At 43.2% G+C, this 21,531-nt stretch overlaps 1 protein-coding gene across 1 annotated transcript in view; it reads right to left on the bottom strand.

Moving 5' to 3' along the window:
- ABCA13 (ATP binding cassette subfamily A member 13) overlaps positions 1-21,531 on the bottom strand; it is a 312,932-nt gene that overhangs the window by 203,508 nt on the left and 87,893 nt on the right. The window contains 4 exon segments of the mRNA XM_061199026.1: positions 401-581; positions 1,496-1,633; positions 18,370-18,501; positions 20,064-20,136. Coding sequence (XP_061055009.1) covers positions 401-581; positions 1,496-1,633; positions 18,370-18,501; positions 20,064-20,136 — 524 coding nt within the window.

Here is a 21,531-nt window from a genome sequence, read left to right as displayed (position 1 = left end):
AACCACACAAAAAGCAGAACATGAAAAAGAAAAATACTCAGGTGTTAAAAAATTGCGAACGTCATTGCAAATTTCATCTTCCTCTAGATATGCAAGCAGAGTTAAACTTCGTAGGGGAAAAATAAATGTCATAGGACTTTCAAAGGCCAAAGTAAAACCATGAATATCTTTTAGGGAATAAAAGAATTAAATTTATTTTAAAAAGTCCCTCCCCCACCCTTGAGTCTGCTCAGACCCACGGCAGCTCTAGCGAGAGGTCTGTCTTTCTGCTGTGTCTTTAAACTCTGTACTGAGACGAAATAAAAAAAAAGGAAGAAAAGGGATCTAGCCTCTGTCTCACAGGTAAACTGGTATCCGTAAGAACCAAAGCCCCGGGTTTCAGGAGGGGAGTGGGACGCACATGACAGTGGTCTTCCCAGCACCGTTGGTGCCCAGCAGGGCAGTGATCTGGTCCCTGTGGAAGGTCAGGGTCAGGTTCCGGACCCCCACCTGGTGGTGATCGTGCTCCTTGGTCACAGAAAGCAGGACAACACCTGGGGGGCCTCCTTCCAGCTCTCCTTCCCCATTTTGCATGCATGAGCCTATGAGGAAGATGCAATTCACCCTGAGGGGACTTCAAAAGCCCCCAAAGCAATGTTCACAGTTAATAACTCGGTGGCTGCCTCGGGCTTGAATTCTAGCTCTGTGAAACTTGCAAAGCAATTCAAAAATCTTTCTCTACCAAAATCAAGAGGCAGATTATACGATGGCAAAAATTAAGTGAAATCACTGACTACAAAGTTTGTACCCTATGTTACACATTTTGCAAGAAAATAAAAACAAGCACGCACACACACAGGTGTTTGTATATATGCAGAGGAATGATGGCAGGCAGGTTAGTTACACACGACTGACAGTCTCCAGAGAAGGTGACCATTACTAGGTGGTGCTGTCCCAAATTTTCTGTGAGATTCATATTTTACTTGTGCAGTCAGAAAAAAATTACAATATTGACTTACAGTATAAAACTGTCACGATGGGAGCTTGTTTATCCATAGATTCCTGCTAAGTTGTGCTCTGTGGATGAGCCCCAGGCCCCGACGGGACTGGGGTGGGGACCAGCCGCCCCCTGCCAATCTCCTGGGAAGCACATCCCCATTTGTAGGGGCAACGATAATCTCTCTCATGGAGCCTCGAATAAACTAGCACTTGTGAAACACTTTGAACGTTCTAAAGTATGTTACACCTGGGACTTTTGCTTCTATTTATTACACAAATTCATGTTAGAAATGAAGCTTCATTTTGCTGAATTACAATAGATGCACAAATGCACATGATGCACAGAGGATGCTGCAAACTGTAACACTAACACCGGGGTTCCTGCCCACGAGGGGTGGAAAGTGGGCCTCTGGGCAGCGGTGCACACACGGTTACAACGGCTCAACCAGAAATGAAAAACAAAACCAAACTGGCCAGAAGGAGAAACACGCCTCCAACTACACTCCTCGTTACCAACCTTGACTGTCTACATCCCCACTGAAGAAGAACAGGTGAGAACCTGCCACGATCTGCCTTTTCACCACCAACCCACACACATCCTGCCAATAGGAAGCAGTGAAGGGGAAATACCATGGTTTCCTTAAACCAGAAGTTCCTAAAAAATAAGATAAATTGAAATCGTTCAATTTTTTTCTACTTAGAAGATTCTAAAGTGGAATATCTCTTTTTGTTGTTTGTCTTCTGTTTGGGGTTTTTTTGTTTTTTGTTTTTAATTTTTATTGGAGTGTAATTGCTTTACAATGTTGTGTTAGTTTCTACTGTACAGCAAAGTGAATCAGCTATACGTATACATACATCCCCTCTTTTTTGGATTATCTTCGCATTTAGGTCACCACAGAGCACTGAGTAGAGTTCCCTGTTCTCACTAGTTATCTATTTTATACATAGTATCAGTAGTGTATCTATGTCAATCCCAATCTCCCAATTCATCCCACCCTAGTATCAGTAGTGTATATCTGTCAATCCCAATCTCGCAATTCATCCCACCCCCGCTTTCCCCCTTAGTATCCATACGTTTGTTCTTTTAGCTATGTCTCTATTTCTGCTTTGTAAATAAAATCATCTATACCAATTTTTTCAGATTCTGTAGTAGGATATCTTAGCTAAATCACTATAAAATGTTATCCCATCTTAACCTGTTCAATCCACATCCCATACAGGGACCAGTGACCACGGGGTACAGAGCATCAGCCCCAAGCCTCCCTCCTCAGCCTGACCCAGCCACCTGCGATGCCCTCACGTACCCTTCCCCCAAAACGCCTTCCAAGCAGATGTTCAATAAACAGGCAGGTTTTATTAAAAGTGAAACTGGCATTAAATAATTGTGGAATGTTCCCCATTGCCCTCCCATTTAGCTGTCACTCGTCCTGTCTTTGCTGTCTGCATGGATTACTAGACACTATTAAAAGCTGAAGGAATTAATCAATTAAAAGCCTACGGAGAGTGAGGTGGATGGACTTAGAGTCTGTCATACAGAGTGAAGTAAGTCAGAAAGAGAAAAACAAATACTGTATGCTAACACATATATATGGAATCTAAAAAAAAAAAAATGGTTCTCATGAATCTAGGGGCAGGACAGGAATAAAGACACAGACGTAGAGAATGGACTTGAGGACATGGGGAGGGGTAACGGTAAGCTGGGACGAAGTGAGAGAGTGTCATGGACATATATACACTACCAAATGTAAAATAGCTTGTGGGAAGCTGCTGCATCGCACGAGGAGATCACCTTGGTGCTTTGTGACCACCTAGAGGGGTGGGATAGGAAGGGTGGGAGGGAGATGTAAGAGGGAGGGGATATGGGGATATATGCATGCATATAGATGATTCACTTTGTTATACAGGAGAAACTAACACAACACTGTGAAGCAATTATACTCTAATAAAGATGTTAAAAAAAAAACCCTACAGAGAAGGATAACTCATAGTGCTAACATTTCCACATGAGGTATATCACCATTCTTCAAACGGATCCTCCAAATTCATTTCATCCACTTAATAGTTACTTTGCCCCATTATATGTCGAAATGAAAGTGGATTTAATTATTAACACCTATCAATTTTCTTTAACAGAGCCTAGCTTATGTTTGAGGCCTGGTCTAAGTCCTATAAGTGATTGAAGAGATAAAGGCCTCCGTGCAGACTGTTTTATATTTTAGCACTTTGACCATTGAGCACAGAAGAGACACACAATCACACACTTGACTCAAAAGATTCAAAGAGGTGACCGCAAAGGAAAGCATGGGGGTCCCTTGTCTTTTGATGTGAAGGAAGATGCTGAGCTGGCATCTGGTCCAGTATTTACCACCTGTTACAGGTTGTTGTAGTCTTAGCCCTGGTACCTCGGAATGTGACTGTATTTGGAGGGACAGTCTTTAAAGAGTGATTAAGGTAAAATGAGGACATGGGGGTGGGCCCTGATCTAATAGGACTGGTGTTCTTAGAAGAAGAGATCAGGACACAGACACACACAGAGGCATGACCATGTGAGGACCCGGGGAGAAGGTGGCCATCCACACGCCCAGGAGAGAGGCCTCGGGAGGAACCAGCCCTGCCCACACCTGGATCCTGGAGTCTGGAGCCCAGAGCTGTGACAGAATATGTGTCTCCTGTTTAAGCCCTGCAGTCTGTGTACTTTGTGATGCAGCCCTAACCAACTAGAGCAGGTGGAATATTCCCCAAGATCCCACACACTAATAACCATCCCTTGGGGGACGAGGGGGAGTAGCAGATCGGTAATTACGTCACATCACGGCCAGCACTGCCCCCGCACTCTGTCCCGGGCACCATCCAGGGTCCTACAACCACCCGACATGGGCACACGGCTGTCTCCTCTCCTCCCCAAGCGGAAGGGGGGCAGCAAGGCTGTCTGAGGACATGAGGCTGCAGAAGCCACAAGGTGGGATTGGTTCAAGATGGCAGAGGAGAAGGACGTGCTCTCACTCCCTCTTGTGAAAACACCAAAATCACAACTAACTGCTGAACAATCATCAACAGGAAGACACTGGAACTCACCAAAAAAGATACCCCACATCCAAAGACAAAGGAGAAGCCACAATGAGATGGTAGGAGGGGAGCAATCACAATAAAATCAAACCCCATAACTGCTGGGTGGGTGACTCACAGACTGGAGAACACTTATACCACAGAATTCCACCCACTGGAGTGAAGGTTCTGAGCCCCACGTCAGGCTTCCCAACCAGGGGGTCTGGCAATGGGAGGAGGAATTTGTAGAGAATCAGACTTTGAAGGCTAGCAGGATTTGATTGCAGGACTTTGACAGGACTGGGGGAAACAGAGACTCCACTCTTGGAGGGCACACACAAAGTAGTGTGCACATCAGGACCCAGGGGAAGGAGCAGTGACCCCATAGGAGGCTGAACCAGACCTACCTGCTAGTGTTAGAGGGTCTGCTGCAGAGGTGGGGGTTGGCCGTGGCTCACCACGAGGACAAGGACACTGGCAGCAGAAGTTCTGGGAAGTACTCCTTGGCATGAGCCCTTCCAGAGTCCGCCATTAGCCCCACCAAAGAGCCTGGGGAGGCTCCAGTGTTGGGTCACCTCAGTCCAAACAACCAACAGGGAGGGAACCCAGCCCCACCCATCAGCAGGCAAGTGGATTAAAGTTTTACTGAGTTCTGCCCACCACAGCAACAGCCAGCTCTACCCACCACCAGTCCCTCCCATCAGGAAACCTGCACAAGCCTCTTAGATATCCTCATCCACCAGAGGGCAGACAGCAGAAGCAAGAAGAGCTACAGTCCTGCAGCCTGTGGAACAAAAACCACATTCACAGAAAGATAGACAAGATAAAAAGGCAGAGGGCTATGTAACAGATGAAGGAACAAGATAAAACCCCAGACAAATAACTAAATGAAGTGGAGATAAGCAACCTTCCAGAAAAAGAATTCAAAATAATCATAGTGAAGATGATCCAGGACCTCAGAAAAAGAATGGAGGCAAAGATCAAGAAGATGCAAGAAATGTTTAACAAAGACCTAGAAGAATTAAAGAACAAACAAACAGAGATGAACAATACAATAACTGAAATGAAAAATACACTAGAAGGAATCAATAGCAGAATAACTGAGGCAGAAGAACGGATAAGTGACCTGGAAGACAGAATGGTGGAATTCACTGCTGTGGAACAGAATAAAGACAAAAGAATGAAAAGAAATGAAGACAGCCTAAGAGACCACTGGGACAACATTAAATGCAACAACATTCGCATTATAGGGGTCCCAGAAGGAGAAGAGAGAGAGAAAGAACCAGAGAAAATATTTGAAGAGATTATAGTCGAAAACTTCCCTAACATGGGAAAGGAAATAGCCACCCAAGTCCAGGAAGCACCGAGAGTCCCATACAGGATAAACCCAAGGAAAAACACACCAAGACACATAGTAATCAAATTGGCAAAAATTAAAGACAAAGAAAAATTATTGAAAGCAGCAAGGGAAAAATGACAAATAACATACAAGGGAATTCCCATAAGGTTAACAGCTGATTTATCAGCAGAAACTCTACAGAGCCAGAAGGGAGTGGCATGACATGTTTAAAGTGATGAAAGGAAAGAACCTACAACCAAGATTACTCTACCTGGCAAGGATCTCGTTCATATTCGATGGAGAAATCAAAAGCTTTATAGACAAGCAAAAGCTAAGAGAATTCAGCACCACCAAACCAGCTCTACAACAAATGCTAAGGGAACTTCTCTAAGTGGGAAACACAACAGAAGGAAAGGACCTCCAAGAAGAAACCCAAAACAATTAAGAAAATCGTAATATGAACAGACATATCGATAATTACCTTAAACGTGAATGGATTAAATGCTCCAACCAAAAGACACAGGCTCACTGAATGGATACAATAACAAGACCCATATATATGCTGTCTACAAGAGACCCACTTCAGACCTAGGGACACATACAGACTGAAAGTGAGGGGATGGAAAAAGATATTCCATGCAAATGGAAATCAAAAGAAAGCTGGAGTAGCAATACTCATATCAGGTAAAATAGACTGTAAAATAAAGAATGTTACAAGAGACAAGGAAGGACACTACATAATGACCAAGGGATCAATCCAAGAAGACGATATAACAATTATAAATATATATGCGCCCAACATAGGAGCACCACAATACATAAGGCAACTGCTAACAGCTCTAAAAGAGGAAATCGACAGTAACACAATAACAGTTGGGGACTTTAACACCTCACTTACACCAATGGACAGATCATCCAAACAGAAGATTAATAAGGAAACAGAAGCTTTAAATGACACAATAGACCAGATAGATTTACTTGATATTTATAGGACATTCCATCCAAAAACAGCAGATTACACTTTCTTCTCAAGTGTGCATGGAACATTCTCCAGGATAGATCACATCATGGGTCACAAATCAAGCCTCAGTAAATTTAACAAAATTGTAATCATATCAAGCATCTTTTCTGACTAAAACGCTATGAGATTACAAGCCAATTACAGGGAAAAAAACGTAAAATACACAAATACATGGAGGCTAAACAATACATTACTAAATAACCAAGAGATCACTGAAGATATCAAAGAGGAAATAAAATACCTAGAGACAAATGACAATGAAAATATGATGATCCAAAACCTATGGGATGCAGCAAAAGCAGTTCTAAGACGGAAGTTTAGAGCAATACAAGCCTACCTCAAGAAACAAGAAAAATCTCAAATAAAAAATCTAACCTTACACCTAAAGGAACTAAAGAAGAACAAACAAAACCCAAAGTTAGCAGAGAGAAAGAAATCATAAAGATCAGAGCCAAAATAAATGAAACAGAAACAAAGAAAACAATAGCAAAGATCAATAAAAATAAAAGCTGGTTCTTTGAGAAGATAAACAAAATTGATCAACCATTAGCCAGACTCATGAAGAAAAACAGGGAGAGGACTCAAATCAATAAAATTAGAAATGAAAAGGGAGGAGTTACAACAGACACAGCAGAAATACAAAGCATCCTAAGAGACTACTACGAGCAACTCTATGCCAATAAAATGGACAACCTGGAAGATACGGACAAATTCTTAGAAAGGTATAACCTTCCAAGACTGAACCAGGAAGAAATAGAAAATATGAACAGACCAATCACAAGCAATGAAATTGAAACAGTGATTAAAAATCTTCCAACAAACAAAAGTCCAGGACCAGATGGCTTCACAGGTGAATTCTATCAAACATTTAGAGAAGAGCTAACACCCATCCTTCTCAAACTCTTCCAAAAAATTGCAGAGGAAGGAACACTCCCAAACTCATTCTATGAGGCCATCATCACCCTGATACCAAAACCAGAGAAAGATGTCACAAAAAAAGAAAACTACAGGCCAATATCACTGATGATCATAGATGCAAAAATACTCAACAAAATACTAGCAAACAGAATCCAACAACACATTAAAAGGATCATACACCATGGTCAAGTGGGATTTATCCCGGGGATGCAAGGATTCTTCAATATACACAAATAAATCAATGTGATACACTATATTAACAAATTGAATAAAAACCATATGATCATCTCAATAGATGCAGAAAAAGCTTATGACAAAATTCAACACCCATTTATGATGAAAACTCTCCAGAATGTGGGTATAGAGGGAAACTACCTCAACATAATAAGGGCCATATATGACAAACTCACAGCAAACATCATTCTCAATGGTGAAAAACTGAAAGCATTTCCTCTAAGATCAGGAACAAGACAAGGACGTCCACTCTTTCCTCTATTATTCAACATAGTTTTGGAAGTCTTAGCCATGGCAATCAGAGAAGAAAAAGAAATAAAAGGAAAACAAATTGGAAAAGAAGAAGTAAAACTGCCACTGTTTGCAGATGACATACTATACATAGAGAATCCTAAATATGCCACCAGAAAACTACTAGAGCTAATCAATGAATTTGGTAAAGTTGCAGAATACAAAATTAATGCACAGAAATCTCTGTCATTCCTATGCACTAACAATGAAAAATCTGAAAGAGAAATTAAGGAAACACTCCGATTTACCATTGCAACAAAAAGAATAAAATACCTAGGAATAAACCTACCTAGGGAGACAAAAGACCTGTATGCAGAAGACTATAAGACACTGATGAAAGAATTAAAGATGATACAAACAGATGAGGAGATATACCATGTTCTTGGATTGGAAGAATCAATATTGTGAAAATGACTATACTACCCAAAGCAATCTACAGATTCAATGCAATCCCTATCAAATTACCAATGGCATTTTTTACAGAACTACAACAAAAAATCTTAAAATTTGTATGGAGACACAAAAGACCCCAAATAGCCAAAGCAATCTTGAGGGAAAAAAATGGAGCTGGAGGAATCAGACTCCCTGACTTCGGAGTATACTGCAAAGCTACAGGAATCAAGACAATATGGTACTGGCACAAAAAAGAAATATAGTTCAATGGAACAGGACAGAAAACCCAGAGACAAACCCACAGGTCTATGGTCAACTAATCTATGACAAAGGAGGCAAGGATATACAATGGAGAAAAGACAGTCTCTTCAATAAGTGGTGCTGGGAAAACTGGACAGCTACACGTAAAAGAATGAAATTAAAACACTCCCTAACACCATACACAAAAATAAACTCAAAATGGATTTCAGACCTAAATGTAAGACCAGACACTGTAAAACTCTTAGAGGAAAACATAGGAAGAACACTCTTTGACATAAATCACAGCAAGATCTTTTTTGATCCACCTCCTAGAGTAATGGAAATAAAAACAAACAAATGGGACCTAATGATACTTAAAAGCTTTTGCAAAGCAAAGGAAACTACAAACAAGATGAAATGACAACCCTCAGAATGGGAGAAAATATTTGCAAACGAATCAACGGACAAAGGATTAATCTACAAAATATATAAACAGCTCATGCAGCTCAATATTAAGAAAACAGACAACCCAATCAAAAAATGGGCAGAAGACCTAAATAGACATTTCTCCAAAGAAGACATATAGATGGCCAAGAGGCACATGAAAAGCTGCTCAACATCACTAATCATTAGAGAACTGCAAATCAAAACTACAATGAGGTATTACCTCACACCAGTTAGAACGGGCATCATCAGAAAATCTACAAACAACAAATGCTGGAGAGGGTGTGGAGAAAAGGGAACCCTCTCTCACTGTTGGTGGGAATGTAAATTGATACAGCCACTATGGAGAACAGTACGGAGGTTCCTTAAAAAACTAAAAATAGAACTACCATATGACCCAGCAATCCCACTACTGGGCATATACCCAGAGGAAACCATAATTCAAATAGACACATGCACCCCAATGTTCACTGCAGCACTATTTACAATAGCTAGGTCATGGAAGCAACCTAAATTCCCATCGACAGATGAATGGATAAAGATGTGGTACATACATACAATGGAATATTTGTCAGCCATAAAAAGGAACGAAATTGGGTCATTTGTAGAGACGTGGATGGATCTAGAGACTGTCATACAGAGTGAAGTAAGTCAGAAAGAGAAAAACAAATATCGTACATTAATGCATATATGTGGAACCTAGAAAAATGGTACAGGTGAACCAGTTTGCAGGGCAGAAATTGAGACACAGATGTAAAGAACAAACGTACGGACACCAAGGGGGGAAAGCGGCGGCGGGGGTGGTGGTGGTGGTGGTATGATGAATTGGATGATTGGGATTGACATGTATACACTGATGTGTATAAAATGGACGACTAATAAGAACCTGCTGTATAAAAAAATAAATGAAATTTAAAAATTAAAAAAAAAGTCATTCGTGACTTAGAGTGTCAAATTAACATCAATAATATAGATTATGATGCCAAATCCTCTCAGCTTCTATCAAAAAGCAATTATATTAAAATTTTCTACCCTCCTAAATGTTTTAGTCCTTATATTACTGAGATTTTGTGTATTTAAAATCTATATTATCAACTAAATCAAGAAAAGCATTTTGGAATGCCCTATTTAATTGAGTGGAACGCAATCCTTCGGGCCAAAGAGAAGGCAAGGCACTGTAGCAGTTAAGAGCATTGGCTATGTGCCAGGCTAAGTTTGAATCTTAGTTCTGCCATTTAAGTTTTAAATAACCTCTCTGTGTCTCAGTTATCTTATCCGTAAAAATGGAGATGATAATGAGCATTAAGTAGCTAAATGAGTTGATATTTACCAGACAAAGCAAATACTGTAAGCGATCGCTCTCATTTTTATTAATAAAATTATTGCTGCTAAAAAAATAAAAAAGCCACTCGGGGAACCGCCGGGCAGCCTCTGGTGGCACCTGCCCACCTGCACACAGGGTGCTGCCCCTTCAAATCAGCAGGGAGCCTCGCCTGCCTCAGCTCCTGGGCCCCACCCTCTTCAACCACCCAGTGGGAACGAGAGTCAGGTCCTGGACACTCGTGTGAATGATGCGTTTGCGGAAACAGAAGGAGAGGATGAGCAGCGAACGCGTCAGGGAACCCAGTCTGCGGGGCCGGCGGCGCCTTCTCTCCCTCTGGCCTTCGGGCAGAGGTTTCCTGCTGGAAGCACACCACCCCCCCCCCACCCCTCCTTCCCACCCCGGGGTGAGCGAGCGCTGCCTGGTAGAAGAGCAGGCGGGGCAGACGCTGGGGATGGAACAGACTGTGGATCAGCAGAGGCGGGGAGGCCCCCAGAGGCCTGGCGGGCGCTGGGAGGACGCTGGGTGGTCCAGGTCGGGTGCACGAGGCCCGGGCCAGGGTTCCAGCTGCAGGCCATGCCGAGTTAGAAAAACAAATTAGAGATAAACTGAATATTAATGATTGATTTGCTAAGTAGCCCATCCTCGCTCTGCTCTGTCTGGACTTTTAAATCCTCCTAATTAACCTATTAATCTAAGCGGATGGGGAGCTGCCGAGTCCCAGTTGGCACAGAGGCCACTCGGCGCTCCTCCACCCTGGGCTTTTGCTCCTGAAGTCACGCCTGATTTCTGGGCACCTGCTCACATTACCAAGTGCTGTGGGAACGTTAACACATGCCAAGGCCCTCAGTTCCTCCCGACCTCTGCTGCTCGAGGGGGGCCGCCGGAGCCCACGGGGCCGGGAGGCTGATCAGCACTGCCCCCAAGCGGACGGTAGCAAAGGAAGAAGCCGGGGATGTTGGACGGATAGGGCAGAATCCGATCCCACTGGAGGCACGTAAAGAGAGTTTATGAAACAAAACTCCCAACTCCGGGAGGACCAGAAGCTTGCTCGTGAGCTGAGTGACGTGCAGGGCCCTGCAGGGGACACTGAGCCTGCAGGCGGGGAGACCATGTGATGTATGACACTGGGTCTGCAGGGCGTCCCCGTCAGACACTGAGCCTGGGAAACGCTGGGCTGCGTTCCTACACCATCGCTTCATCAAAAAGACAAGGGAATGCAGAGAAAGCACCAGTGTGGCGGTGTATATACATGTGCGAGCGTGTGAGAGAGACAGACAGGAAGTTCCCACCCGCCCCCCAACCTGGGGAGGCCCTCCTACCCGGGGAGACCCTCACACGGTGACTGTCCTGATCCCCAAGTGGCTAGGAGTCCCCAGGGCTGTCTTGGACACGTGGGAAGGGGCGCTTTGGGTGGGCAGAGTGAATGGGTAGTTTTAAACGTAGACTTTATTATTATTCAGGCACAATGAGGCCAGCAGAGTCTCTGGTCGTCACAGTTCTCAAGAGGAGGGGACGTGCCTCACCCTGCAGGGCCTCACAGGGAAGCAGCAGGGTCAGCCGAGGAGCAGAGGAAGCCGGGGAAATCGTGGGCAACAGCCTCTATTGTGGTTTCCGTGGCAGGAAAGGGCGAGCAGGCTTAGGACCGGCCAGTCTGAGTAATGCCCGTGGGCTCTGGGCACAGGGCTGCCCCGGTTGCCTGGCCCTGGCCTGGGTGAGGAGGGCAGGGGACAGTGGCCTGAGTGTGGGAACCTGCAGCGGAGGCTGTTGTCTTGAGTGTGAAAGGCGTGCCCACGGGCAAAGCCTTCACTGTCTCCAGGGATTAGCTCGCCCTGGGGGGCCATCCCTCCAGAGTCAGGAAAGCCCAGGATGTCAGATTAGTAGAAACACAGAAAATAAAAAGGCCTGATGAGTGACTAAGGGCTGCACAAATCCCCTCCAGTGGGCAGGCATGTCGGAAGGGAGGAGTCCCACAAGGCACAGAACCCAACCCAACAAAGACCTGTCCTTGGCCTGCATCCTGTGAGACCACCACACGCACTCACGCAAGGGACAAGCTCTTATGGTCACGTGAGTGTAGGACACATAAACCCCAAGTTCCTGGGCAGTTCCATTACACACTGAATTTTCCAGGAATGCAACCACTTTAAAACCCAGTGGGAGATTATTTGATGAGGAAGTTGTTCATCATTTCAGAAAACTTCATCCCATCCTGGGTGTGATGCCGGCTCGCTGTCTGAGTCTGCAGGGCAGCACAGCTGTGGCTACGGCACAGCCTGTGACCCACAATTCGTGTTAGAGCTGAGACGCTTCCAACAAACTTGGAACCAAATGCTCTTAAAGTTAGCATAGTTTCATGAATGCGCTAAATGTTACTAATAAAGGTTTTCTGAAAACTATTTTACGTTACTGTCATTATATATATATATATAGCATTATAGCACAATAAGAAATCCATTGTATAAAAATTACACATTCAAATGATTCATAGGGAGGCTTCCTGTTAGATTTCAATCTTATTCTGATGCTGTTCCCAGGCATCTCCCCGTGTCTTCTCCATGAACCCTCTTTATTACTGTTCTTTTGTGCAGTCCACCCTCCATTTCCTGACACTGACTACAGAATATGATAACCAAAGTCTAAAAATCTAGAGTCTGAGTGAGGCCTTGACATGGGGTGGAATTATAAGACGGATGTATCTGCCGTTTCATCATTACCAGCCCCGTGAGATGACACAGGGAATTATCTGATCGTACACTTTTAAATAAGACCCAGATCATTTACCAAAATATCATTCTTTTATCCAGTCCATTTGTGTCTAATTTTTCCTACTTTAATTAAAGTTATTTCCATCTTTATCATATACAAGTGAGTCTTATCTGTCATTACTTACCTGAATATTAGCTTTATTCTACTCTCTATCTTTATCTCCTCTGTTTCTTTTACTTGTAGTACCAAATGCTTTCTGATCATTTTTCTTCCCTTAAACATATAAACTTACTCCGAGCATCCGAGTACCTACCTCATTTTGTGTTTTAATAAAGTCATGGCTGAGCATTGAGAATTCGTATATTATTTCATTATGAATTACTTTTTCTTTCTCTTTTATATTACAGTTAAGACATTACACTAATTTTTAAATCATCTTCAGGTATCACGTGTGCAGGTAGGCTTTATTATCTGTGAATTTCATCTCAAGAGAGTCAAGGGTGTGTTACAAAATATTTGTCTTAAAAAGAGCAAACTGAGTCAGGGAACACCTAGAAATTGTAATTACTACTTATGGATCTGAGAGCCCACTGATATTTTCTAGCAATTTTATTTTTTGTTATTATTGGCAGACTTTGTCAAAGTTGAAAATAAATACTCTGTGTTATTTAAGGATATATAAATTACCAACTGCAATTGTTCTTTTAACTTTTGAAACAGAAGAATCAGGAATTTCATGATTAAAAAAAGGAGAAATATTTATTGCCATCTTTGGCCGACTCTGTGTCTTTTTGTTTTTATACCTGTGTTACAACGATCTCGGAGTTTTGATCTTTGATTTTGGAATAGACTCTGGTCTTCCTATCTAGCCAGTAGTTCAACCACCCAGAGTGGCCCCCAACCCGATGCCGGCAAACCCCGGACCCAGCGTGGCCCCCATGGCCTCAGTCCTTCCAAAAGATAAGCAAATTGGGCTCTTAGGTCTCCTGGCCCCTCAAGGAAGACAGCTTTCCCTTCCCTTCTGAGCCCCAAGTTGACCTGATTTACCTTTCAGAAAAAAATAAAATGCTCTCTAGAAACCACCAGCTTGGCTGATAGTTTGCTGACTCACATGATAAGGGATGACTCAGTGCCTCCTCACCAACCAGCATTCCCCCCATCGCTCAGCTTTTCTGGGCCAACTTCCCCTCCTCCATGAGCTCGCCCAAGCTCCCTTTTCTTCCCCTGAAACATGATCTACAAAGTGGGGCTTCTGAGCACCAGACACCTCCCTCAAGGGTTCAGTCTTTTTTTTTTAACTATCGTAAAGTACATATCACACAAGTTACCGCCTTAACCATGTTTAAGCAAACAATTCAGGAATGTGAAGTACATTCACACTGTTGTGTAACCACCTCGAGAACTGCTTTCACCTTGTACCATCCCACCTCCCCCTCCTCCAGCCTCTAGTGACCCCCATTCTACTTCTGTCTCCATGATTTGGCTACTGCAGGTAGTCACTCAGCAATCTCCAGAGAAACAGAATCAAGAAGACATATATACACATGTGTGTGTGTGTGTGTCCACAGACAGAAGTTTACTATGACACATTGGGCTCATGCAATCATGGAGGCTGAGAAGTCCCACCATCTGCCGTCTGCAAGCTGGAGGCCCAGGAGAGCCAGTGGTGTGGTTCTAGTCCAAACCTGAAGGCCTGAGAACCAGGGCAGGCTGCTAGTACAAGTCCTGGTCTGAGTCTGAAGGCCCAAGAACCAGGCACGTCAGCATCCAAGGACAGGAGAAGAGAGATGCTCCAGCTTAAGCACAGGGAAAATTCACCCTTCCTGTGCCTTTCTGTTCTATTCAGACCCTGGGTAGCTTGGAGGATGCCCACCCATATTGCTGAGGGCCATTTGCTTCACTCATTCTAATCTCTTCTGGAAACACCTTCACAGACATACACAGCATCATGTTTCACTTGCTATCTGGGCATCTTTTAGTCCAGTCAAGTTGACACATAAAATTAACCATCACACTAGGTATTTCATATAAGTAGAATCATACAGAATTTATCTCTTTGTAACTATTTATTTCACTTAGCATATAATATCTTCAAGGTTCATTCACCTTGTAGCAATGGTCAGAATTTCCTTCTTTTTTAAGGCTGAATGACATTCCATTGCATGTATAGACCACACTTTATTTACACATTCATTCAGCTATAGACACTTGGGTTGCTTCCACGTTCTGGTCACTGTGAACAACGTTGCTATGGACGTGGATGCCCCAATATCTCTCTGAGACCCTGCTTTAAATTCTTTCGGGCTCAGTGCTTTGGGTGTTTGCTGCTCTTGCAAGAAGCCTCTTCTGGTGGCAGCATCTCTCTGGTCTGTCCTGCCCCTGAGCTTTCTCCACCAACTCCCAGACCCCATTCTCCAGGGCATCTTCTGGAAAGTCGTGGTCACATCACTTCTCCACCCTGCACCCATTCATCAAACCTCCCCTCCCTCGAGGCAGTGATTGGGGAACTGGGCATAGCCTACGGCCAGGTGATTGATTCCCAGTGTCCAGAGCTGCCAGAAGCAGCAAAACTTAGAAAATTAATGAAAACCTCATTCTGAGGAGATCCGGAGGTCCAAACAAGAAGGACCACATCTCTCCACAAGCCCAACATGCAAACTCATCATTGGAGCAGGAAGCAGAGCCAGGAGGTGCGGGGACGGGCACAGACCGGGATGAGAGGAGAGGGGAAACACACACGTGAGTTCTCAGGAGCCGGGCGGGAGCGCCAAGCAGACAGGACCAGCTCAAAACCGGTGGATCTCAGCGCACATGCGCGGTCCATCTCTCCTCCAGGGCACATCATCACCTTTCGAAAGACACCTGCTCACAGCACGTCCACATTTCACTCAAGGGTCTGTTCTTTCAGTTCCTCCGGGAAGACAGAACCAAGCCTCTCACAGTTTTTAAAGGAAGAGTGGGAAGAAAGAGCATTTCCTCGACAAAACCACTGGAGTAAACTCTTTCGGCCAACACCAGGCTGCTTTGCTCCGAAAACATGTCTCTCTCCCTTCTATGCTGTTGTATGCACCACCACCCCACCAATCTTTTCCTCTTCTTAAATTATTTAGCATTCTGAGAAAACAAAACAAAAAACAAAACATAGAGTCAATTTTTACAGTCTATCTCCTGCACTAGTTATTGTCATTTTTATCATAGAGAAGAAAAAATTGTCTTCTAGGTATGTGCAAATCTATGCTCTTGCGTGCTCATTAAACCTTTTTATAAATTCACTAAATTTAAACTTTACTTTTTAATAAATGATTGGTTCAAGTTATTTGCTAGGATTTCCACTGAGATATTATGTTTTTAAACTTTGACCTGAGACTTTCAATTTTCTTTCATAACTTTGCAAAGCATATTGTCATTTTTCTTTGGATACTTTGAAATATTAATTTAAATTCTTATAATGAAAACTAGTGATTTTTATTGCTTATGTCCTTGGCATGATGTTTTGAAAGGCCTCCCCCCTCTTTAAAATCATACTTTTCCTATTTCTTCATTATTTTTAATGCTACTTATTTTGATGAATTTATGAATGAGCAAAACTTTTTCTCCCTAATATATTGACTGAATTATGTATATTTCCTCCTCGATTAAAAACGCCAACTTTGATTCAAGGTCAGCACCACAGGGGCATGAGATGCTCCCTCTGTCCACTCCCTTCAATGTGCAGCTCGTAAAACACCCGCGACTAAGCAAAGGTTCTTCTGCCCAGTACACCAGGACCCTGGAGAGACCCTCACACCTGCCTGTCTGAAGGTATAGAGGAGGCGGGGCCTGCGATCCCCATCCCCACTGGGGCCACGACAGCTGAGCCCACAGCCCGGAGAACCACAGCACCCGGGAGGTGGGGCACAGGACCCCAGGCTCACAGCACAGAGGCGCCCACAGCCACAGGATGGGGCCGACAACCCTGGGCCCTCCAGCCACGGTGGCACCCATGACTCCAGCTGCCCCGTCTGACAACCCCAGACCTGGGGGAGATGCCTGCCACCCCGGCCCCTCCCTGCCCCCCCTCACCATGCCAGGGCAGCAGTGCCCTGACCCAGGCCACCTGGGATGCAGGGGAGGAGTCCTCCAACCTGGTGGTCCCCAGTGGCAATGCCAGTGACAGAGGGAACCAGGACTCCAGAGGCACAAAGAGCAGGAAACTTGAGCTACAGCACCACCTACTGAAAAACCAAAAAGGGGGCTCTAATCACCAATCTGTTGAACTGTTAGAATCAAAGTTAAAAAATGCTTTACCAAAATAAGAAAGGTGTTCACTACTTCAAGTGTGCCAGCAGAGGAGAAATTCATCCAGCTCCACAAAAAACCATAACATGACAGCACAGAGAGACAAGTGACAATTCTCCAGAAACCAAACTTAAAGTCACAGAAGTTTGTGATCTGATAGAGAACTCAAAATAGCTGTCAAGAAGAAACTCCACGAGCTGTAAGAAAACTCAGAAAGGCAGTTTAATGAGCTCAGGAATAAAATTAATGAACAGAAGTAATACTTTGCCAAGGAGATTGAAACTCTAAAAAAGAACCAAACAGAAATTCTGGAGCTGAGGAACTCAATAAAGGCGAGGAAGAATGCAATAGAAAGTTCTGGAAATAGAGCAGACCACATGGAAGAATTACTGAGCCCAAAGATAAAAATCTAGAAATGATTCAGGTAGAAGAGGAGAGGGAACTAAGATTCTTTAAAAAATAAAAAAATTCAGGACTTCCCTGGTGGTCCAGTGGCTAAGACTCCGCACTTCCACTGCAGGGGGCGCGGGTTCAATCCCTGGTGTGAGAACTAAGATCCCACATGCCGCGGAGCAGCTAAGCCCATGCGCCACAACTACTGAGCCTGTGCTCTAGAGCCCACAAGTCACAACTACTGAGCCCACACGCCACAACTACTGAGCCCACACGCCACAACTACTGAGCCCACGTGCCACAAATACTGAAGCTCGTGTGCCTAGAGCCTGTGCTCTGCAACAAGAGAAGCCACCGCAATGAGAAGCCCGTGCACCGCAACGAAGAGCAGCCCCCGCTCACCGCAACTAGAGAAAGCCCGCGTGCAGCAACGAAGACCCAACACAGCCAAAAATAAATTAATTAATTAAATAAATAAATTTTTTTAAAAAAATAAATAAAATAAAACACATCCTATCAACTCCCTTTCTGATGTCTTATTTAAAGGATAAATAATTATCCTAATGTTCACATACATGTGAACATTTATTTATTTATTTATCCTTCAAATAAGACATCAGAAAGGGAGTTGATAGGATGTGTTTTATTTTATTTATTTTTTTTTAAAAATTTTATTTATTTATTTAATTAAACCCAACATAAATAAATAAATACAAACTGTTTTTTAAGTTGATTTTGTCATCTTATAAAGTGCAGAATTCTTACCAGGAATCAAGTTGTTCAAGTGCCATCCACATAAGAAGTAAAGGCCTGAATCAAACAGAATCATCCAGCAAACCCAGCCAAATGTCATGCCCCCTAGTTCCAGAGACCGGTACATATTATCCCACTGAATCCCTGGAAGGAAGAGTAAGGTCAGAGTCAGAGCTGCTCACCCTCTTTCGGGCAGACTTTGGTGAGGTGAATTCATCAGTCCTGGAGGCAAAGCTGAGTGCAACTAAAACAAAAGGAAGGTCAAGGCCATGGGCCCTGTACCTCCTGTGAAATGCTAGCTTCATCTCACCCTGATTCAAGGACAGCAGGTGGGTGACCATTATCAATGCCTGAATACCTAACATTTTAAAAAGTTTAAAGTTTGCTTTACTTATATCTATATACTCTCTATATAGTATATATATATACCATATATATTACTTACATTACTTGCTTAACTAAAACAATCTATATTTAGGGAAAATAAGCATGTTTAAAGAAAAGATGACGGCTCCTTGAGAACCCAAACTCTAAATTATACTATTCTTGCTCTTGGAAAACATATAAACAGGATATATAGGATCTGAAATAGGAAAGAATTATTCTCTTATTACAATATGTTTGCAAGTTATTGCTGGATTAAAATATAATTTGTTTTAAGAAAAATATTCATCTTTCTCAATTTTCCTATGGTACTAACCTAGAACTCGATAAAATAAATGTTTTAACATTGTGTACTTGTTAGAACTTGGTCCAAAATATTCAAAGGATCTAACAGTGACCATTTTTCTGCCATATCCTTATGATCCAATTTTGTTTAAAAATCAGTTTGAAGAATTCAGGATAGGTCATTTCAGGATTACTCAACTGTTTTAATACATTTTTAGTGTAGTATAGTTCAGAACAGTTCAACATGTTTTACAGAAAAGTCGGAGAATTTCAAGACGGGCACAAGTTAATGAGCTGATGTAATGCTATCTGGAGTTCAGTTTCATTTATGGCATATATTTTCCCTGTGTTTTCAAAAACACACCACAAAAAACTATATAAACATCTAAGACATATATGTCTGTTCTGGTCTAGGGTTTTAGTTGACAAAATCTCAATATAAGTGAAAAACATTGCCAACAAAAATTTTTTTAATTATTGTAGGCTGAATTAATAGGAATAAAATACAGAGAAAAGAGGGGAGATAATTGTTCTCTGCTCTATGCTGGTTAGATCTCCTTCTGGATCATGGCTTCAAAAAGGATCCAGAAACCCTGGAGGTGAAGATGACAGCTGAAGATATATAAACAGCTGTCATGTGAAAGAGGCGGTTAGAAAGAGAAACCAGGAACGGTGGGCAGGAAGTCCAGGAAGACAGACTGCAGCTCAATAACAGTCTAAGAGACGAGACCCTGCACAGCCCATTCAGGGGAGAATTCCGAGGGTCACTAATTGACCAAGTGTGTTTCAGGGGTGTCACGAGGAAGCCCCAGGCACTGGCTGGGCGGCCGACCTGGAGCACAGGAGGCCAGGATTGTCCTTGTTCCTAAAACCAGGGTAACTGGATGGAGGGAGGGGTTTACATCAGCTAAACCAACGCCAGGATCTCCTTCCAAACCTTCCACTTTGTAACTAACACTCTCTACTGTATCGCTTGCAACACGATAACTAAATTTCCAAAAACCTGAGTCACTTTTTAAAAAACTGCATCCTCTTACCTGCCTCTTGCCTTTCCAGGAATGTAACCAAAAATACTCCTTGTCCAAAAGTAGTTGTGGAGAGGAGGTACTGCTTGCAGATGGAGGGGGAGAAGAGAAAAACTGCAAGTTAGTGTCCAATTGGGCCATAGGAAGTCCACAGCCCTAAATTCAAATAACGAAACCACAGCACATTCAGGGTCTTAATGATGCCAAACCATCGCTCCAGGCGGTGACTCCACATCTGAGCCCAAGACTGGGCCGCACATCAGCCTGTTCTGAAAAGCGTGATAACAAGCCAGTTTTTAATGTTAAAAGGAATTATCTCTCTTTACTGCAGTGCTTGAAGTGTCGTAAATACAATGCACGGTACACACAAATGTATAACACAAAACAGTGGCAAATGGAATAGAGCAATTTACTATGTATTTTTTATTAAGTGAATGCCCTGGAGCACACTGCAGGCGGACTGATGGAGACTGCACATGAGAAGAGGGTGTATTGGAGGAAAATGTGATTTCATTTCCAGCAGCAAGGTCTGGTGTTTACAAAAAAGAAAGCTCATTGGAAAAGTATCTTACGTTTAAAAATATAATGTATCAGAGTTAGATTCTTTATTTGCTAGAAACCATTTCAACATGTAAAAAGGAAATCAGACTTTGTAGACATAAAACCTTAAATCTAAGGATTGAAATAAAAAACAAAAAACATCCGTTGAAATTCAGGCCGGGTGGTCAGTGGCTCTTTTTCTATACGTAAGGAATACCTGGTGGGAGCACTGAGTGGTCCCAGTTGTTTTCATTACTCTGAAAACATCCAATTAACACACAAAATTACTGACTACCGGTGTGACATAAACTAACCCAAACTGGATAACATACTGATGAATACCGTGCAAATCTAGGCATACGAGCTGAGCCGTGGAAACCAGGGCAGACTGAAGGGTTTACTGATGCTGGAGAAGAGTAATTTGGCTTTCATGGAAGCATTTTATCCTGAGGCCTGAAATGAGCAGAGACCTTCACCCCACCCACACCAGTGAGGCTGGCTGGGCTGTCAGGACCGGGTGACCTCTGAAGGCCTCAGGGGCACCCTGGCAACCCTGGGCGGCTTTTTCCTAATAACTGAAGTATAGCTGACTTACGAGTTCTGTTAGTCCAAGTGAACAACATAGTGATTTGATGTTTTCATAGATTATCTTCCACATAAAGTTACAATAAAATAGTGGCTATATTCCCTGCCCTGCACGTCACATCCTCGGAACATTTATTTCATACCTAGTACTTTGCACCTCTTACTCCCTACCCTATCGTACCCCTCCCTCGTACCCACTAGTTTGCTCTCTGTATCTGTGAGTCGGCTTCTGTTTTGTTATATTCAGTCATTTGCTGGATATTTTAGATTCCGCCTTTAAGTGAAAACACACAGCAACTGTCTCTCTCTGTCTGACTTCTCCCACCTGGTCCCACCCCGGATTCTCCCTCAGGGA

The sequence above is a fragment of the Eubalaena glacialis genome, chromosome 8 (assembly GCF_028564815.1).
Source record: "Eubalaena glacialis isolate mEubGla1 chromosome 8, mEubGla1.1.hap2.+ XY, whole genome shotgun sequence".
NCBI lineage: Eukaryota > Metazoa > Chordata > Mammalia > Artiodactyla > Balaenidae > Eubalaena > Eubalaena glacialis.
The sequence above is the reverse complement of the archived record's forward strand: the minus strand, read 5'-3'. Positions and strand labels throughout refer to the sequence as shown.